The sequence below is a fragment of the Hippopotamus amphibius genome, chromosome X (assembly GCF_030028045.1).
Source record: "Hippopotamus amphibius kiboko isolate mHipAmp2 chromosome X, mHipAmp2.hap2, whole genome shotgun sequence".
Classification (NCBI taxonomy): domain Eukaryota; kingdom Metazoa; phylum Chordata; class Mammalia; order Artiodactyla; family Hippopotamidae; genus Hippopotamus; species Hippopotamus amphibius.
In genome coordinates this window covers 90201458-90222156 of record NC_080203.1, presented here as the reverse complement: position 1 = coordinate 90222156, position 20699 = coordinate 90201458, and the positions used below count along the sequence as shown (strand labels likewise).

Genomic DNA, 20699 nt, shown 5'->3' with positions numbered 1-20699 from the left:
TTCTACCTTTGTTGCCAATCTCCTTTTCATATACTTCATCCAGATCCCCCCACAGAAGACTAGACTATCTTATGACAGGGCTACTTTCACCTTATCAATTCCCTTGCTCAAAAGGCCATTAGCAAGTCCCCACCCAAGTTCAAACTCCCTGGCCTGACATACATGGTCTTCCACAGTCTGGCCACTTATACCTAGCCAACCCATAATGATAATGATGAAAAGCTAATGTGTCTATAGTACTTACTCTTCAGCAAGTGCTTTTCTCAGAGCTTTTACGTGTATTACCTCATCTAATCCTCAGACAGAGTCTAAGAGGAAACTGAGGCACAGAGAAATTAAGTAACTTGCTCAAGTAGGAGGCGTAAGATTTGAACTCAGGCAGGCTGGCTCCAGAATTTATTTTTTAACCTCTATTTATCTTACTCCATTCCCCAACAAGAAGCCTCCAATCCAAAAAGATCTGTTCATTCATTCATTCATTCACTCAACCAACAATGACTAAACACATGCTTAGCATAGTAGGGATACCAAGTTAAATTAGATATGTCTCCACCCTTGAAGCCCTTACAGTTTAATAAGGAACACAGAAAAGTACACTTATGATTATAAGTACCATGAGAGAATGCTATAGAAGTACAGAAGGCCACTGAAATAAACTGGTGGTGGATGGTGTGAAGTGGTGCTAGGTAAAGGCATCCGAGAGGGCATGATTCCCAGTGGACAGAGGGAACAGCCTGTGCAAAGGCACAGAGGCAGGAGACAATCTGATACACTGAATGAACAATGAGTACCGTAATGCAATAGTATGGCTCGTGTAAAGGGCATGCATGAAGGGTTGATACAAGGTCAGGGAGGAGAGGTTACCAGAGAGCAAAAAGAGGGCCTTGTGTGCTTACCAAGGAATTCCCTTCTCCTATCCCCTCCAAAAGCTTAGCCTGCAAAACCCTTCCCAATTTCAAAATCTCTTCTTTGAGATCATCCCTGATCAACTTAACCAGAAGTGAGCTCCTTCGAAGGCACTAAGAGTAGTCTTCACACCTTTAATTAATTTGTTTATTTAAAGCAGTTGAACCTTTTTTTTTCTTCAAATTACTTCTTACATGGCATTAGGATATACATAATAGAAGTTCTGGACAAAGAATGGCTGCCTGGCCTGGTTGGTCTCTGCTGGCTCCCATCAATAGCCTCCAAGACATTTTTGAACAACTCTAGAACTCCAAAGCACATCAAATTAAAAACATTATTCTATTAAATTTTATTTAAATAGGATGTAATTACTGAATTATATAAACATTTAACTATTTCATTTTATTTAAATAGTTGGTAACATGAAATCTGAAGTTAGAGGATATGAGTTTAAATCTTGTCTCCTCCATTTACTGGCTGTATTATCCTGGACTAGTCACTTAAAGAGAGCCTCATTTTCTTCACCTGTAAAATGATGAAAATATTATCTATTGAACAGAGTTATTGGACAGATTACATGAGACATTGTACATGGAAGCACCCAACATAAAGTAGGTGCTCAATAAATGCTCTAAGCTATAGGATGTGGCATGAGGATCTAAGGGGATGTTGATAAGGAGAGGACCATAAGATTCACCTCCAACTGCTCACAGGGTTGCTAAGCGCATTCAAGAACTTTGAAAACTATAACATGGTAGGAAATCAACTTGATTCTAGGACAAAAATTAGTGGGTGAAGTTTTCTTGGGAAGCAGGGCTTGAAGATCAAGGCAACGTATTTGGTATAGCGGAGAGGAAAAGCCTCTGCCCAAAAAAAACAAATTTCGATACTGATGGGAGACTGAGAAACTGAGTACACTCAACTGAGTCACCTCCTTGGAGCTTTATTTGAAGCCAAATGCTCTCACCCAACAACAGACTTGGTCCTTCCCATCTGAGAGGTTTTTATGCACCCAGAAAGACAAGTGATATCTGCAAGGGCTTTTCTCTGGCTCCCCTATTTTCTTTCATCCTAAATCAAGTCAACTGTGTGACCTGTGGAAGTAGCTTGTCACTGAATTGGGATATGTAGGATATGGGAGAGAGGTGGGATACTGCTATGGATAAAGATCACAAGTTACTAACTTCCCAATGAGACAACAGTGGGATCCTATCAGCCTGAAGATCTAGTTCTGAGGCTCTAAGTCAAACTGGGATCAGTGGCAGGGCCATTGCCTGAGTGTCAGCACCTACCTGCTGGGCCAACTTTGCAGCTGCTGCAGCCAAGCCTGTCTCAATGGAAGCTACCCGGGTTCCCTCACGCACAGGACGATCCTGCTTCGGTAGAGTTGGGGTCACACGGGCTGCAGAGGGAACAGGATGAAGACATTTATCTGAACACCAATCATATTCCCTACCTCTGAGCCCTCCAAAGGTGGTCTCATTGGTTTTCCTGCTTCTAGCTTTTTTTAAAGCCAGATTTTGCTTCCCATTGGGTAAAAAACTAATTCATAAATGCCCAAGGTACACAAAGCAAACACTGATTAAAAGATAAAAGTTAATTTTCATGAATTGGCATGTAAAGTTGTCCATGTTCTGCTCCCTACCTACTTCCCCAACCTTATTTCCACTCCCATATCAGCTTCTTCAGACAGAATGGCTTCCTTATTACATCTCCAGAACATGTACAGCTCATCCTCTCCCCCTGTGCCTTTGTCCTCACCATCCACACTGCCTGGAGTACCCTCTTCCCTTTTGTTCACCTCTTTAAAACCTGCCCATTATTCAAAAGTAAGCTGAAATCAATCTTCTATGCAAAACCTTTAGGACCTCTTTGGCTCACATTGACCCCTCCCTCCCCTGAACTTATGTACAAGTCACTTAATACACAGCACATACCATCCTGTCTCATTCCCTAATGCTGATGTGTGTTATTTTGTCTAAAAACCAGGCTATGAGTTCCTAAAGAAGATCATCTTCTTGTATAACCTTTTTATAATGCCTTAACAATCCTGAATCAAAAAATAGTTACTCATCCCACATTTTACATAGGAAGTATATTTCAGAATAACCAGAATAGCCCCAGATGATGAGGGAAAGAAAGCTCTTCTTTACAGAAGAATGCCAGCTAACAAATGTAGGAGGAATGACAAATTTAGAAAATCACAGGTTTGTAAGCCCTAATGAAATAACTGATTCTAGGGAACTGGATATTCACACAGTACCAAAGTATTATCTCACAGATTACTTGCTAGTCTCAAGAAAAAAAAAACTAACTTTACAATAGTGAGATCAGGAGATCACCCCCTTATTGTCACTAACAGCAAGATGGCCAATTTCATGCACCTCTTAATGCAACACAACAGGAAATTTACAGCATCACCTGGGAAGTAGTTTTGCCAAAGACCTAACATCAAGTAAGCAACTCATATTACTTTCAGTTTTTAGGAAAAACAGAGATTAAAAAAAAAAAGTTAAATGACACTGAAGGCAAACAATCATCCTACAAGATAACTGGCCTGGTTTCTTTAAAAACACTATTTACAAGGAAGTAAACAAACAAATCTAGAAGGTGCAGTGTGTTACAGGACAATTATACTAGTTTTTATAACAAATCATCAGCATCAAACAAAAAAGGAAGGGATCTCTGTAGATTAAGAGAGATTCAAAAAACATGATAGCCAAATGCCATACAGACCCTGCTTAGATCCTGATTTAAACAAACCCACTATGAAAATGCCTTTTTTTGTTAGACAATTAAGGAAATTTGATTATGGATTTAGTATCAAATAACATCAAGGAATTATCAAGTTATTATTAATTTTGTTATGTATGATGACAGGACAGTGGTTATGTGAGAAAATGTATACTATAGAGATGCATACGTAAGTACATGGTGGGGTGGGGAGGGAATGACACTATCTGGGATTTGCTTTAGATGGTTTAAAAAAAAAGAAGAAAGTTATAGATGAATCAAATATGGCAAAATCTTTTTAAATGTTGATTCTCAGTGGTGTGTACATGGGATTTCACTCTTTTTAATTAATGAAAAAAGCCAATGTCACAGGAAAAAAAACGAGGTGGTGGTGGTGTGGTATCTGACCTAGATTTAAAGATTCCTTGATTGGTTAGCTATTGTTATCACTATAAAGGGGACTTTCTGTATAAGCAGTATGCAGATTCTAGAACAGGCAATTCAGGAGGCTGAAGTCCTTTCTTTAAAGGTGGTATTAATATTTTACTTGTTTAAAAAATGATCTCAAGCAAATTAGCAAAAATATTAATGCACAATTTTCAGTAATGGATTCTTGGGTATATTTTATATTGTTCTCTACAGTTTTGTACATGGGGTGGTTTTAAAGCAAGGCCCTAAATTCTTTGACATTTTTCCTATTAACAGGTGGGTTTTATGTTTCCCTCCTGTTGAACCTGAGCAGGCTCATTTGTAGCCTATAGAATGTGACAGAAGTGACACTGCATGACACCTAAGACTAGGTCAGAAAAGGCAACTTTAGTTTCTGAATTTCTTCCTGGAACACTCACACTTAGAACCCTGTACAGCCACATAAGACTTGAGGCCATAAGGCAGTGAGGAAGCTAGTCACATGGAGAGGTCACATGTTGGCACTCTGCTTAGTACTTCTAATTTTTGAGTCCTCTCAGCTCAGGCACCAGACATGTGAGTTAATGAGACTTCAGATGATTCAAACTCTTGGCCATCCAGCCTTCAAATTTTCCTAGCTGAGGCCCCAGACATCATGGTGCAGAGACAAGTTGTCCCCATTGTGTCCTTTTCAAATTCCTGACCTGTATAACACATAAGCAAGTTGTTTTAATCTGAAAAAAAATTAACCTCCTTGATTAGACCTAGATTTGTGGAAAAACACTATAAAAGATATTTTGTAGAGACAGTTGAGAAAATCTGATCATGGACTAGGTTATGAGAAGATCTTAGGGAATTATTTACTGTTAAGTATAATAAAGATAATGTGGTTACACAGGAGGGCATTCTTATTGTTAGGAGATACTGAAGTATTAAGGGGTAAGATACTATGTTATGGTGGCTGCACATTGCAGTGACTCAGCAAAAACTACAGACAGACAGATACAGATAATGAAGCAAATACAGCAAAATATTACAAGTGTAGGATCTAAGTATTGATAATATGGGTATCTGTGTACTCTCTTACATTTATGTGTTTGAAATTTTATGAGAAAAAATTTTAAATAATGAATGAGATTAAGAGATTATAGTAACCAAATGAAATGTATAGTCCTTGAGTAGATCCTGGTTTAAATAAGCAAATTACAAAAGATATTTTTGATACAATTGGAGGAAATTTGAATAAGGATTTGCTATTAAATGGTATTAGGAAATACCATTCATTAATTAATATTAATATTAAATGTTACTTTATTTAGGTGTCATATAATGGTACTATGGTTATGGAAGAAAAAGTCATTTCTTAGAGATGCATACTGAACTAATATTTAGTATGCCATAACGGATGACATCTGCAAAAATGGCAAAGTTAAGGACTTCTAAAACTTCACTTCTGAATTAAAACAATGAAAAAACTGGCAAAAATTGTCATAATAAACTTTTTCAGAACTCTGGAAATTAACCAAAGGTTTACAGCTACCCGGAGTGCATTTATTTAAGAAAAAGAGCTGAATCTCAGTAAGAGCAGTGAGCTTTGTGATATTTTAACTTGCCCTAGACCCATCCACTTCTCCCCAGCTCAGTGGTAGCCTTGAAAAATAAGAGCCCACATTCCCAGTAATGCAGGGAGCAAAAAGGAGCTGGAGCATTCTTTCAAAGCCTAGTGCTCCCTGGAGAGCATTTATCAAAAATATTTAAAGGCGGGACTTCTCTGGTGGTGCAGTGGTTAAGAATCCACCTGCCAATGCAGGGGACACAAGTTTGATCCCTGGTCCAGGAAGATTCCACGTGCCACGGAGCAACTAAGCCTGTGCGCCACAACTACTGAGCCTGCGCTCTAGAGCCTGTGAGCCACAACTACTGAAGCTTGTGCGCCTACAGCCCATGCTCTGCAATAAGAGAAGCCACCACACTGAGAAGACCATGCACCACAACGAAGAGTAGCCCCCATTCACTGCAACTAGAGAAAGCCCACACGCAGAAACAAAGATCCAAAATGCAGCCAATAAATAAAATAATTAATTAAAAAATATTTAAAGGCAAGTGCTTAATGTCACAGCTGCTTAAGGTCATGGATAACAGCTGTGGCAAACAACAGACTAACCCAAAAGCTGAAAAGGAAAAGTTGAGGAATGAGATATCCACTGGGGATTAGAAAAGCTCCCACATATTTCTGGACATCTAGAAGATGATATGCATGCATAGGGGCTGTCTGCATGATCAGAAAAGACTTGAGAAATCCTAGGCACTCACCCCTGGCTGACTTTGAGGCTCTGCAAAGCAGGAAGTGAAGGCTAAGGCAGAGTTGTAAACTGCCTGCCTGAGTGCTGAAGGTATGTCCCAATATGTCCATAGCGCCCCCTGTCAAGCACTGGGAGATTTACTGGTTCCAGGCATTTAAAGAAATCTCCATTCAATCATTAGCTGACCACTAAGCTAAGTGAGTAGAAACTTCTACTTTAGTGACTTTTCTGAACAAATTCTGTTAACAAACAAATAACAAGTAGAAACAAAACAAACTCTGGGAAGTGAAGTAGGGAGTATCTGATTTCCAGAGCTGCCACATTATTTTAAATGTTCAGTTTTCAAAAAAATTAGAAGATATGCAAAGAAACAAAAAAGGGTAGCCACACAAAGGAAAAAAGTAACCAATAAAAACTCTCCCTATTACTCAGCTATAAAAAGGGATGAGATGGAGCTATATGTAATGAGGTGGATAGAACTACAATCTGTCATACAGAGTGAAGTAAGTCAGAAAGAGAAGGACAAATATTGTATGCTAACTCACATATACGGAATCTAAAAATGGTACTGATGAACTCAGTGACAAGAACAAGGATGCAGATACAGAGAATGGACTGGAGAACTCGGGGTATGGGAGGGGGCGGGGGGTGAAGGGGAAACTGAGATGAAGCGAGAGAGTAGCACAGACATATATATACTACCAACTGTAAAATAGTCAGTGGGAAGTTGTTGTATAACAAAGGGACTCCAACTCGAGGATGGAAGATGCCTTAGAGGACTGGGGCGGGGAGGGTGGGGGGGACTCGGGGTGGGGGAGTCAAGGAAGGGAGGGAATACGGGGATATGTGTATAAAAACAGATGATTGAACCTGGTGTACCCCCAAAAAAATAATAAAAAAAAAACTCTCCCTGACTACCTAAACAAAGTTGGATCTACTAGACAAAGACTTTTATACCACCTATTTCAAACATGTTCAAAGAGCTAACAGAGATCATGTCTAAAGAACTAAAGGAGAGTATGAGAATGACATTTCACCAAATAAAGAATACCAATAAACAGACAGAAACCATAAAAAGGAATCAAATAGATATTTTAGAGTTGAAAAGTAACTGAAATGAAAATTTCACCAGAGGGTTTCAATAGCAGATTTGAGTAGGCAGAAGGAAGACTTAGTGACCTTAAAGACAGGTCAATTGAGATTATCCAACCTCATGACCAGAAAGAAAAAAAAAATGAGGAAAATGAGCAGAGCCAAAGGGACCTATGGGATGTGATCAAATTTGCAAACATATGCATATGGGAGTACCAAAAGGAGAGATGACAGGGGATGGAAAGACTATTTGAAGAAATAATGGCTGGAACTTTCCCAAATTTGATTAAAAAATTAATCTATATATCCAAGAAGTTCAACAAACTTCATGTCAGATAAACTCAAAGAGACTACATATCATAACCAAAACCAAAGACAGAGAGGATCTTGAAATTAGCAAAAGAGAAGTGACTCCTAACATAACAGACTGACAGTTTACTGATCATCAGAAACCATGGAGGATAAAAGCAGTAGGATGACATATTCAAAGTGGTGAAAGAAAAATCACTGTCAACCAAGAATTCTAAATCCAATAGAAGTATCCTTCAAAAAAGGAGAAATCAGGATATTCCTAAATAAACAAAAACAGGACTTCCCTGGTTGCCCAGTGGTTAAGACTCCACGCTTCCATGGCAGGGGGTGGGGGTTTGATCCCTGGTCAGGGAAGTTCTGCATGCCACTCAGTGCAGCCAAAAAATTTTAAAACAATAATAATAAACGATCGCTCTAAAAAAGAAAACAAAAAAAAACCAGAGAGTTCATTGCTAGTAGGCCTGCCCTATAAGAAATGCTAAAGGGAGCTCTTCAGGTTAAAATGAAAGGACATTATACAGTAAATCAAATCCACATGAATAAAAAGCACTAGTAAATGTAACTATATAGATAAATATAAAAGGAAGTAGAAACATACTTTTGTTGTATCTCATTTTTTTTCCTAATTAAAAAGACAGCTGTGTAAAGCAATAATTATAATTCTATGCTCATAGGCACACAATTTATAAAGATGTAATTTGTGACAATAATATAAAAGTTAAAAGGAATGGAACTATTTAGGAGTAAAGATTTTGTATACTATTGAAATTAAGTTGATATTAATCTGAATTCAAATGGTATAAATTAAGATATTAATGTTAGGACTTCCCTGGTGGCACAGTGGTTAAGAATCCGCCTGCCAATGCAGGGGACACGGGTTTGATCCCTGGTCTGGGAAGATCCCACATGCCACAGAGCAACTAAGTCCGTGCACCACAACTACCTCGACTTCGCACTAGAGCCTGCAAGCCACAATTACTGAGCCCACACGCTGCAACTACTGCAGCCCACATGCTCTAGGGCCCATGCTCCACAACAAGAGAAGCCACTGCAATGAGAAGCCCAGGCACTGCAATGAAGAGTAGCCCCCACTCGCCCCAACTAGACAAAGCCCATCTGCAGAAACAAAGACCCAATGCAGGCAAAAAATAAAAAATAAATAAATTTAAAGAAAAAATAGGCTTGAAGAAAGAAAAAAGAAACATTTGCTGACTGACTCACTAAGAGAACATTTCCCAGGACTGCGCTGCCACCCCAATCCCAAGCAAATACCAGAAAGGTCAAATAAGGCTGGGTGGGGACAGCAGGCCCTTTATTTCCTGGGGAACCACAGGGGTACTGCAATGCCAGCAGCCTCTGTGGCAGACTGTTGCAGTAATGGCTCTTAATCTGCTCACATGTCCTTGTATGCATAGGAAAACTCCACAGTTCCCACTCCCAAGAGACAGAATCTATTTCTCCACTTTTGGAATCAAGGCTTGGCCATGTAACTTGCTTTGGCCAATGGGACAATAGAAAACATGACACAGCAGAGGCTTGAAAAGTGCTTGCACATTCGGCTTATCCTCTCTTGCTGCTGGACACCCTTCTGCTACCTTGTGAAAAAGCTTAGGCTGGCCTCCTGGATGAAAGACCACATGGAGAGAGGCCCCAGACACCCCAAATTAGGTCCCAGACAGCTGAGGGAGATCTTTTTAGACCATCAAGCCCCAGGCAATCTGGTCCAGACAAGAATAATAGTTCAGCCAACTACAGAATCATGAGAAATGATCAACTGTTTTTCTAAGACACTAAGTTTTGGGTAGTTTGATAAACAGCAAAAGCTAACTGACATACCCTCCAATGTAAAAACCACCCAGCCAGTAAGACAAATTAAATTCTTTTATTACCCTCTAAATTCCATATTCAATTCAACAACCATTCTTTTTTCCTTCCTTAGAGATGGCCTCTCAGCCAGTACAGGTGACAATCTAAGAAGTCTTAGGTCTTGTAGAGCTCAATAGTCAGCAGAATTTCCCTCCTTTGACAACAATATTACTACCAAAGAGCCGAGATGACAGTAGCAGAATGTTCTCAGGAGCCTTAGACTGTTTGCTGAAATCTGTTCAAGGTCTTACTCTTTTCATCTGAAGCCATGTAATATCAAAAGCAACATACTCCATTACCTCTGGTTTTGCTGATCTGAGTGCATGAACTCAGTGTCGTTGATCATTTTTGCTCCAGCATCTAACATGGTACCTGGCATACAGCAGGCACTCATCAAATGCTTGCTGAATAAACAAATGAGTGTCTTCCTATATTAAATGTCCCATCTAGCCAGTCTATTTCCCCTCAACTGCCCCCACAGAGTTTAAGGACAGAATACTGGATCACCTTTAGGACTCCATGGAGCATCATCTGAATTCTTCTTTTTCTTAGGTCGAGATTTCAAAGCTGGGTCATCATCATCAGATTCCAAAGAAGGGTAAACTGCAGTGAGAGGGAAAAGCAGGGTAAAATGAGATCTCATCTAGAAGGGTGATGACACAATGATACCAACCGGAGCTTCTCCCACTCCCCTACAAGTGGACCCTTTACTTAATCCATACTCAACTGTAGAATTCCTGAATACGCGACATACTTTCCATGTCTTTCTTCTTTGGCACCCTTGCTGCAAATGTCCTTCTTCCAGCATCACCTAACTCTGATTTCACTCACCCAACATCCTCAGCTTTAGATTCACTTCCTAAAGAAGCCCTTCCCTCTTAATCTCATTCAGATGCCTCCTCAACTCTCCAAAGTATTCTGTGCATACCTCTACTGGAGTTGCTTTACAGTACTTAAGAGATGATTAGTAAATCTGTCATTCCCAATTTACTGTGAGGGCAAGGATATGTATTATTTGATTTTAAACTAAGGGAGCCGATCATAATGCAGAGTAGGTGCTCAGTGTTTGCTGAATTAATGGAAGAAGAAATGGTTCACACATTCACACAAAGGGAACAAAAAGACCACTTAGGCTGAATTGGGAACAAGATTACTTGAACTGAATGATGTGAATGACAAAACACATATATATAAGTATCTCATCCTATATAAATACATATAAACATCCAGTTTTATCATACACGTGCAACATCTATACAATTCAATAGGAAGATGGTCTAGAAAGGTCCTACTGATGAGGTCAAACTCTGTTGCTGCTAAACCTAAAAGAGAAGCAAAGTGAGAGGGAAAGTTTCCCCCTAATGACTACTGCCATTCCTCCTAATGATCAGTTTCAAACTTCTCTAGAATTCTACTTCATCAGAGAAATCCAGTCTTCTCTACTTCATCAGAGGAATCCAGTCTCCCACTTCTTTCCAAAAGGGTCTCTCTGTAGGAAGATGAGTCCGTTTTTCAGGCTTTCCTCCTTGAGCAAAGAAGTAAAATCTCTGCCTCCTGACTCGTTAAAATTTTTTTTTAATTTATTCATTGTCCCTAGAAAGAAATGACTACTGGTAACTGAGTTGTTTGAGAAAGGTTTCATCCCTACCAGCCTAATGGCTGTCAATGTTATTTTGTTGGGTTTGAAAGGTTTTCCCACCTAAAGGAAAGAAGAAGTGTGGTATAGTAGAAAGACCTTGAGTCTCAGGATCAGACAATTACTTTGAAATCCTGGACTGACTCACTAGCTTTGTCGCCTAGGAGAACTTCTGTAAGTCTCACTACCTTCACCCATAAAACTGAAATACTAGATGCTACCTACCTTGCAAAATTCTGAGGATTGAGAGATAATAGGTATAAAGTAACATACTAAGGTTCATGTCTTATTCAAGATGGAATAAGATGTAAATAATTAATTTTAGAAATTTAAAGAAAATACAAGTTAAAAAAATAAGGGTGGGATATTAAAAATTTCAAAATTTAAGGGTGGGAGGAGTGATGCCCCCTCCAAAAATGATGGAGTTGGGAGCTCCAAGGATCTGTCCCTCCACTGAAGCAACCATTAAGCTTCAAAAACGATAATAATCAACTTTTTGGGGACTCCAGAATCCAACCAAAAACTTACAACAACAAAGGGAATGCTTAACAAAGAAAAAGCCTGCTTAATTAAGGCATTTAAAGAAAACTCTGTCAGGAAATCTCAGCTGACTGCTGAGGCAATGGAATGGATACTTCAGTGACCACACACAAGGAACACAGCATTTGCAAAAAATCATTTGGCAAGTCATTACACAGATAAATGTAGCTCACAGTAAGCAACAACAGCAATCTCTGGGGAGAAAGGAAGATATGATTCCAGAGTTATCACATTATAATATTCAAAATGTCCAGGTTTCAACAAAAAAAAATTATAAGGTATGCAAAGAAATAGGAAATTATATCCCCTTTAAAGGAAAAAAAATGATAAAAATTGTCCATTGAGGATGGACCTAGAGACTGTCATACAGAGTGAAGTAAGTTAGAAAGAGAAGAATACCATATATTAATACATATATGTGGAATTTAGAAAAATCATATAGATGATCTCATTTGCAAAGCAAAAATAAAGACACAGACATAGAGGACAAATGTATGGACACCAAGGAGGGAAGGGAAGGAGGTGGGATGAATTGGGAGATTGGGATTGACATATATTCACTATTGATTCTATGTATAAAATAGATAACTAATGAGAACTGACTGTATAGCACAGAGAATTCTACTCAATGCTCTGTGGTGACCTAAAAGGGAAGGAAATCCAAAAAACAGGGGATATATATATATGTATAAGTATAAGTGAATCACTTTGCTGTATGGTAGAAACTAACACAACATTGTAAAGCAACTATACTCCAATAAAAATTAATTTAAAAAATAAACTTTTTAAATCTAATACAAAAATAAAATAAAACAGAACCAAAAAAGTGAACCCCCCCATGTCTCTATATACACTACCAAATGTAAAATAGATAGCTAGTGGGAAGCTGCTGCATAACACAGGGAGATCAACTTGGTGATTGGTGATGACCTAGAGGGGTGGGATAGGGAGGGTGGGAGGGAGGGGATATGGGGATATATGTATAAATACAGCTGATTTACTTTGTTGTACAGAAGAAACCAACACAATTGCTTTCAATTATACTTCAATAAAGATCTTAAAAAAAAACAAAACCCATGTCTCAATAAAAAAGAGACTATCAATAAGGAAACAGAAAATACAAAAAGAAACCAAATAGACATTTTGGAGTTGAAAAGTACAATGGCTTGAATAAAAAATTCACTAGAGGGATTCAATAGCAGATTTTAAGCAAGCAAAAGAAGGAATCAGCAAACATGAAGAAAAAAATTATCCAATCTGATGAGCAGAAAGAAAGAAAAAAATAAAGAAAAATGAACAGAGGTAAAGGGACCTTTGGGACACTCTCAAGCTTACCAACATACTCATATGGGAGTGCCAGAAGGAGAGGAAAGTACGAAAAAGGCAGAAAGACTATAACATACAATGCCCCAAAACTTTCCAAGTTTTATTAAATACATGAAAATACACATCTAAGAAGCTCAACGAATTCCAAGTAGGATAAACTCAGTGATCCACACTGAGACACATTATATTCAAACTGTTAATAGACAAAGACAAGGAGAGGATCTTGAAAGCAGCAAGACAGAAGCAACTTGTCATCTACAAAGGATCCACAATAAGATTAACAACCAATTTCTCATCAGAAACAATGGAGACCAGAAGACAGTGGGATGATATATTTAACGTGCGAAAGAAAAAACTGTCAACCAAGAATATATCTGGCAGAACAATCCTTCAAAAATGAAGGCAAATTAAGACATTCTCAAATAAACAAAGGCTGGGGTAGTTCATCATTAGTAAACCTGCCCTTTAAGAAATGCTAAAGAGAATCCTTCATGGCTAAATAAAAGGACATTTGAGAGTATAGAAAACACCAGTAAAAGCAACTACAGAGGTAAATATAAAAGTCAGTATTGTTGTATTTGTGGTTTCTAACTCCTCTTTTTGTTTTCTATATGATTTAAAATTCTAATGCATACAACAATAACTATGTTTAAAGATGTAATTTGTGACAAAAAGAACACACATGGGGTAGGAGAGCTGTATAGAAGCAGAGTCTTTGTATGCTATGGAAGCTAGATGATATTGATTCAAACTAGACTATTATAAAGTTAGAAAGTTGTAATCCCCAGGGTAACTACTATGAAAACTAAAAAAACATATAAAAAAGGATCTGAGTGAGTCAATTTGGTTAACTACCCCCCAAATATCAATTAAATATAAAAGAAAGCAGTAACTTATGAACTGAGGAACAAAGAAGATAAAAGACAAATAACAAAACAGCATAAGTAAGTCCTTCCTTACTGGTAATTACTTTAAATGTAAATGGATTAAATTCATCCCTCAAAAGGCAAAGAAACATAGAATGGATTAAAAACATGATTCAACTGTACACTGTATATGAGAGACTCACATTAGGTCCAAAGAAACAACTAGGTTGAAAGTGAAAGGATGGAAAAAGATATTCCATGCAAACAGTAACCAAAAAGAGAGCTAAGATGGCTATACTAGTATCTGACAAAATAGAATTTAAGTACAAAATTGTTACAGGAGGTAAAGAAGGATATTACATAGTAATAAAAGGATCATTCAATCAAGAACATACAAAGCAAATACTGGCATACTTAAAGGGAGAAACAGTTCCATAAGAATAATTGAGACGTCAATACCTCATTTTCAATAGTGAATAAGACATCCAGATATAAGACCAATAAGGAAATGGAATAGTTGAACAACACTATAAACCAACTAGACCTACCAAACATATACAGAAAACTTCACCCAAAAAACAGCAAAATATCATTTTTCTCAAGCACACATGGAACATTCTCCAGGACAGACTATAATTTAGCCTACAAGTCTTGATAAATTTTAAAATAATGAAATCGTATACAGTATCTTCTCCAAAAACAATGGAGTAAAACTAGAAATCAGTAACAGAACTGGAAAACTCATAAATAGGTGGAAATTAAACAACATACTTTGAAAAAATCAAAAGATCAATGAAAAAAATCACAAGTTGATTTTGAAAAACTTTGAGATGAATAAAAACCAAAACACAACATATCAAAACTTATGGGATGAAGCAAAAGCAGTGCTCAGAGAGACATTTATACCTGCAAATGCTTATAATATTAAAAAAGAAGTAAGATCTCAAAAAATCAGTAACTTAATTTTATACCTTAAGAAACTAGAAAAAGAAGAAACTAAACCTGAAGCTAACAGAAGGAAGGCAATAATAAAGATATGAGCAGAGATAAATGAAACAAAGAAAAGAAAAACAAGAGGAGCAACAAAATCAAAAATTGATTCTTTGAAAGATGATCAACAAAATACACAAATATTTAGCTAGACTAACAAAGAAGAAGAAAGAGAAGACATAGATACCTGAAATGAGAAATGAAAGTGCAGATATTACTGCAGACCTTACAGAAATAAAAAGGATTTAAAGATAATACTATGAACAACTGTATGCCAACAAATTAGATAAACCATATGAAATGACAAATTCCTAGAAGCACATAAATCACCTAAACTGACTGAAGAAGAAATGGAAAATCTCAACTGACCTATAATAAGTACAGATATTGAATCAGATATCAAAAAGCTTCCAACAAAGAAAGGTTCAGGGCCAGAGGGCTTCACTGGTGATTTCTAACAAACATTTAATGAATAATTAACATCAATTCTTGTCAAACTCTTTCAAAAAAGAGAAGAGGAGAGAACACATGCTAACTCATTCTATGAGGCCCTGATACCAAAGCCCGAAAAAGGAGACTACAGACTAATATGCTTTATGAATACTGATGTAAAAATCCTCAACAACATACTAGCAAACCAAATTCAGCAGCCCATTAAAAGGATTATATGCCATGACCAAGAGGGATTTATCCCAGGAATGTAAGAGTGGTTCAACATAAGAAAATTAATCAAAGAACCTAAATGTCCATCAGTGGACAAATGGATAAAGAAAATGTGACACACATACACACACACACACACACACACAAATGAGTGAATACTACTCAGCCACAGAGAGGAGGAAATCCTACCATTTGTGACAACATGGATGGACCTTGAGGGCATTATGTTAAGTGAAATAAGTCAGATAGAGAAAGGCAAATACTGTATAATGTCACTTATACGTGGAACCTGAAAAAAAAAGTTCAAACTCATAGAAAAAGAGATCAGATTTGTGGTTCCCAGAGGGGTGGGGAGTAGGGGAATTGGATGAAGGTGATCAAAAGGTACAAATATCCAGTTATAAATAAATAATGTATAAAGTAACTTCAAACCAAGGAAAATTAGCAGGGATGAAAAGGGATATAACATAATGACAAGATGGTGAACATAATGACAAGAAAACACAGCAATCTTTAAATGTGGATGCACCTAACATCAGAGCTTCTAACTACATGAAGCAAAAACTGATGGAACTAAAAGGGGAAACAGATAAATCCTCAATTATACTTGGAGACTTCAACACATCTCTCAGTAAACAATAAAACAAGTAGACAGAAAATTAGCAAAGATATAGATTATCACCATCAATCAACTTGATTTAATTGAAATTAATAGAACATTCAACCCAACAATAGCAGAATATACATTCTTCTCAAGTTCACAACACAAAATTATCAAGATAGACTAAATCTTAGGTGAAAAATCAAATCTTCATAAATTTTAAGTGAATCCAAATACTGTCCTTTGAAGTATGGCGGTTCCTTAAAAAGCTGAAAATAGAACTACTGTATGACCCAGCAATCCCACTACTGGGCATATACCCAAAGAAAATCATAATTCAAAAAGATACATGCACCCCAATGTTCATAGCAGCACTATTTACAATATCCAAGACATAGAAACAACCTACATGTCCATCAACAGAGGAATGGATAAAGATGTGGTATGTATATACAGTGGAATATTACTCAGCCATAAAAAGGAACGAAATTGGGTCATTTGTAGAAATGTGAATGGACCTAGAGACTGTCATACAGAATGAAGTAAGTCAGAAAGAGAAAAACAAATATCGCATATCGTATATGTAGAATCTAGAAAAATGGTATAGATGATCCTATTTGCAAAGCAGAAACAGACACAGATGTAGAGAACAAATGTATGGCTATCAAGGGGGAAGGGGATGGGTGGGAGGAATTGGGAGATTAGAATTTATACATATACACTATTGATAGTATGTATAAAATAGATAACTAATGAGAACATACTATATAGCACAGGGAACTCTACTAAATGCACTGTGGTGACCTTAATGGGAAGAAAGTCCAAAAGGGAGGGGATATATGCATATGGCTGATTCATTTTGCTGTACAGTAGAAACTAACACAAGATTGAAAAGTAACTATACTCCAATAAAAGTTAATTTTAAAAAACTGTCATTTGAAAAGATCAATTCAATTGATAAGATGCCAGCAAGAATGACAAAGAAAAAGACACAAATTACTAACATCAAGAATAAAAATAAAAAATAAAATAACATCAAATAAAAAATATCACTAAAGACCTCACAGACATTAAAAGGATAATAGGGGAATACTATAAGCAACTCTATGCTCATAAATTCTACAACTTATCTAAAATGGACCAATTCCTTGAATACCACAAACTACCAAAACTCACCCAAGACGAAATAGAAAACCTGAATAATCCTATATCTACTAAAGAAAATAAATCCACAGTTAAAGCCCGAAAAAGAAATTCCTAGGCCCAGGTGGTTTCACTCAAAAATTCTACTAAACATGTAAAAAACCCCACTATTTCTACATAATCTCTCCTAGAAAATAGAAGAGGAGGGAACATTGCCCAACTCATTCTCTGAGGCCAGCACTGATTGCCCTGATACCAAAACTAAAGACACTACAAGAAAAGAAAATTATAGACCAATATCCCTCATGAACATAGACACAAAAATCCTCAGTGAAATACTAGCAAATCAAATCCAGTAATAAATAAAAAGAATTAAGAAAAAAAAAAAGAATTAAGGTCTATCCTGTGATTTCAATTCTGGTTTGATATTTTAAAATCAATCAATGTAACCTACCATATTAACAGACTAAAGGGAAAAAAACCACATGATTATATCATCCATTGGTGTAATAAAAACACTGGGAAAATTCAACACCTATTCATAAAAACAAACAAAAAAAACAACCTCTTGGCAAAACAGGAAAAGAAGTAAACTTCCTTAACTTGGTACCTATGCAGATAATATCATAATAGTGAAGAGACTAAATGCTTTCCCCCTTAGACTCGAAACAAGGCAAGGGTGTTTGTTCATTCTCACCACATTGTGCTTGAAATCCTAGCCAGAATAAAGAGGCAAGGAGGAAAAAAGACATACGGATTGGAAAGAAAGGAATAAAACTGTACCTACTTGCACATAACATGATCGTGATCATCCAGATAAAAAAATACCAAGAATATACCAAAAAAATTGCTAGAATTAATAAGTGAGTTTACCAAGATTGCAGGATACAAGGTCAACACACAAAAATCAATCATATTTATATATACTAGCAATAAACAACTGGAAACGAAAGGTTTAAAAAGGTACCACTTACAATATCTCCAAAAAATACAGAACTCAGGGATAAATCCAACAAAAAACATGTGTAGGATCTGTATGCTGAAAACTATGAAACACTGATGAAAGAAATTTTTATAAGAGTAAATATGGAGGAACATACCATGTACACAGATTAGAAGATTCAATATACCTAAGGTGACAATTCTCTTGCAGTCCTTGTGTAAAACAGTTTGGTGGTCCCTCAAAGAGTTAAACATAGAATTACCATACGACCCAGCAATTCTACTGCTAGGTATATGCCCAAGAGAAATGAAAACGTGTCCACACAAAAACATGCACACAAATGTCTATAGCAGCATTATTCATAGCAGCCAAAAGGTGGAAAAAACCCAAATGACTATCAGCAGATAAATGGATAAACAAACTGTGGTATATCCATACAATGGAATACTACTCAACCATAAAAGGGAACAAAATACTGACACATCCTATAATTTGGATGAACCTTAAAAACATCATGGTAAGTGAAAGAAGCCAGACACAAAAGGTCACATATTATATGACTACTTTTATATGACATATCCATAATAGGCAAATCCATACAGATAGAAAGCAGATTAGTGGTTACCAGAGGATGAGGGGAGTGGGGGACAGGGGGAATAATTACTTAATGCATCCAGGGTATTTTTCTGGGGCCATGAAAATATCTTGGAAACAGAGGTGGTGGTTGCACCACACTGTGAATGCACTAAATGCCACTGAATCGTACAGTTTAAAATGTTTGATTATATGTAATGTGACTTTCGCCTCGATAAAAAATAAAGATCACAATTCTCTCGGAACTGATCTCTATTTAACACAATTTCAACCAAAATCCTAGCAGAAACTGTTGTGGATTCAGACAAATGATTCTAAAATTTATATGGAAAGGCAAAACTGAAGAAATTATATTACTTGATTTTAAGAATTACTATAAAGCTTCAGTAATCAAGATAGTGAGGTAATGACAAAGGGATAGACGCATAGATCAATGGAAAAGAACAATTCAGAAACAAAACCACACAAATACAGTCAATTTTTGACAAAGATACACATGCAAGTCAACAAAAAAATAAAATAAAAAATAGTATTTTCAAGAAATGGCATTGGAACAACTGGACATCTATGTGTCAAAAAAAAAAAAGGTGAACCTCAACCTAAACATCATACCTTATGTAAAAATTTAGTCAAGGGACTTCCCTGGTGGTCCAGTGGTAAAGAATCCGCCTTCCAATGCAGGGCACACAGGTTCGATCCCTGGTCGGGGAACTAAGATCCCATGTGCCGTGGGGCAACTAAGCCTGAGCACCACAACTACTGAGCTTGCTTGCCTCAACTAGAGAGCCTGTGTGCTGCAAACTACAGAGCGCATGCACCCTGGAGCCCGCGCTCCACAACTAGAGAAGAGAAAACCCACCCGCCACAATGAAAGATCCCACATGCCTCAACAAAGACTCTGCATGCTGCATGCAGCTAAGACCCAAAACAGCAATAAATAAATAAATTAATTAAATAAATGTTTTTTAAAATTAGTCAAAATGGAACATGGATAGAAATGTAGAACCTAAAACCATAAAGTTTTTAGTGAAAAAAAAGGAGAAAATTGTGCCCTGAGTTTACAGAAAGAGTTGTTAAATAAGACACTAAAAGTACAAGCCATGAAAGATAAAACTGATAGTGAAAGTGTTTAAGAAAGAAAGTCTTAAGAGAATGAAATACAAGCCACAGACTGGGAGAAAATATTTGCAAATCACATATCTGGCAAGGACTTGAATCCAGACTATATAAAGAACTTTCAAAGCTCAACAGTTAAGAAACAACCTAATTTTTAAAAAGGCAGTAGCTGTTCAAAGTGTCTGTTTAAAGATATTTCAGAAAAGAGTATGAGTGGCAAATAAACACATAAAACAATGTTCAACATCATTAGCCATTAGATGAGCCACTAAATGAGATATCACTACACACTTATTAGGATGACTAAAATAAGTATACTGACAATACCAAGTGCTATTGAATATGCAGAGCAATTGGAACTTTCGCACATTGCTAGTGGGAATGTAAAATGGCACAATCACTAGAAAAGTTTGGCAGTTTCCAATAAAGTTAAAGCATCCACATTGTTCAAGAATCCCACATTGTTCAGGAATACCATTCCTAGGTATTTACCCTAGGAAAATAAAAACTCATGTTCTCACAAAAGCCTGCACACAAATGTTGACAGCAGCTCAATTCATAATTGCCCAAAGCTGTAAACAATCCAATGTCTTTCAATAGGTGAATGGATAAAGAAACTATGGGAGGACTTCCCTGGTGATGCAGTGGTTAAGAATCTGCC

The 20699-nt window shown here is 36.9% G+C and overlaps 1 protein-coding gene across 6 annotated transcripts in view; it reads right to left on the bottom strand.

Moving 5' to 3' along the window:
• Nucleotides 1-20699, bottom strand: part of PHF8 (PHD finger protein 8) — a 90347-nt gene that overhangs the window by 14272 nt on the left and 55376 nt on the right. For 5 of the 6 annotated variants that reach the window (XM_057718055.1, XM_057718059.1, XM_057718057.1 and 2 more), the window contains 2 exons: nucleotides 10128-10223; nucleotides 2199-2308 (listed from right to left, as the gene is read on the bottom strand). In XM_057718055.1, coding sequence (XP_057574038.1) covers nucleotides 2199-2308; nucleotides 10128-10223 — 206 coding nt within the window. Of the gene's footprint in view, nucleotides 1-1354; nucleotides 1432-2198; nucleotides 2309-10127; nucleotides 10224-20699 lie in introns of those variants that run through there. The other variant, XM_057718061.1, reaches the window with a different exon arrangement.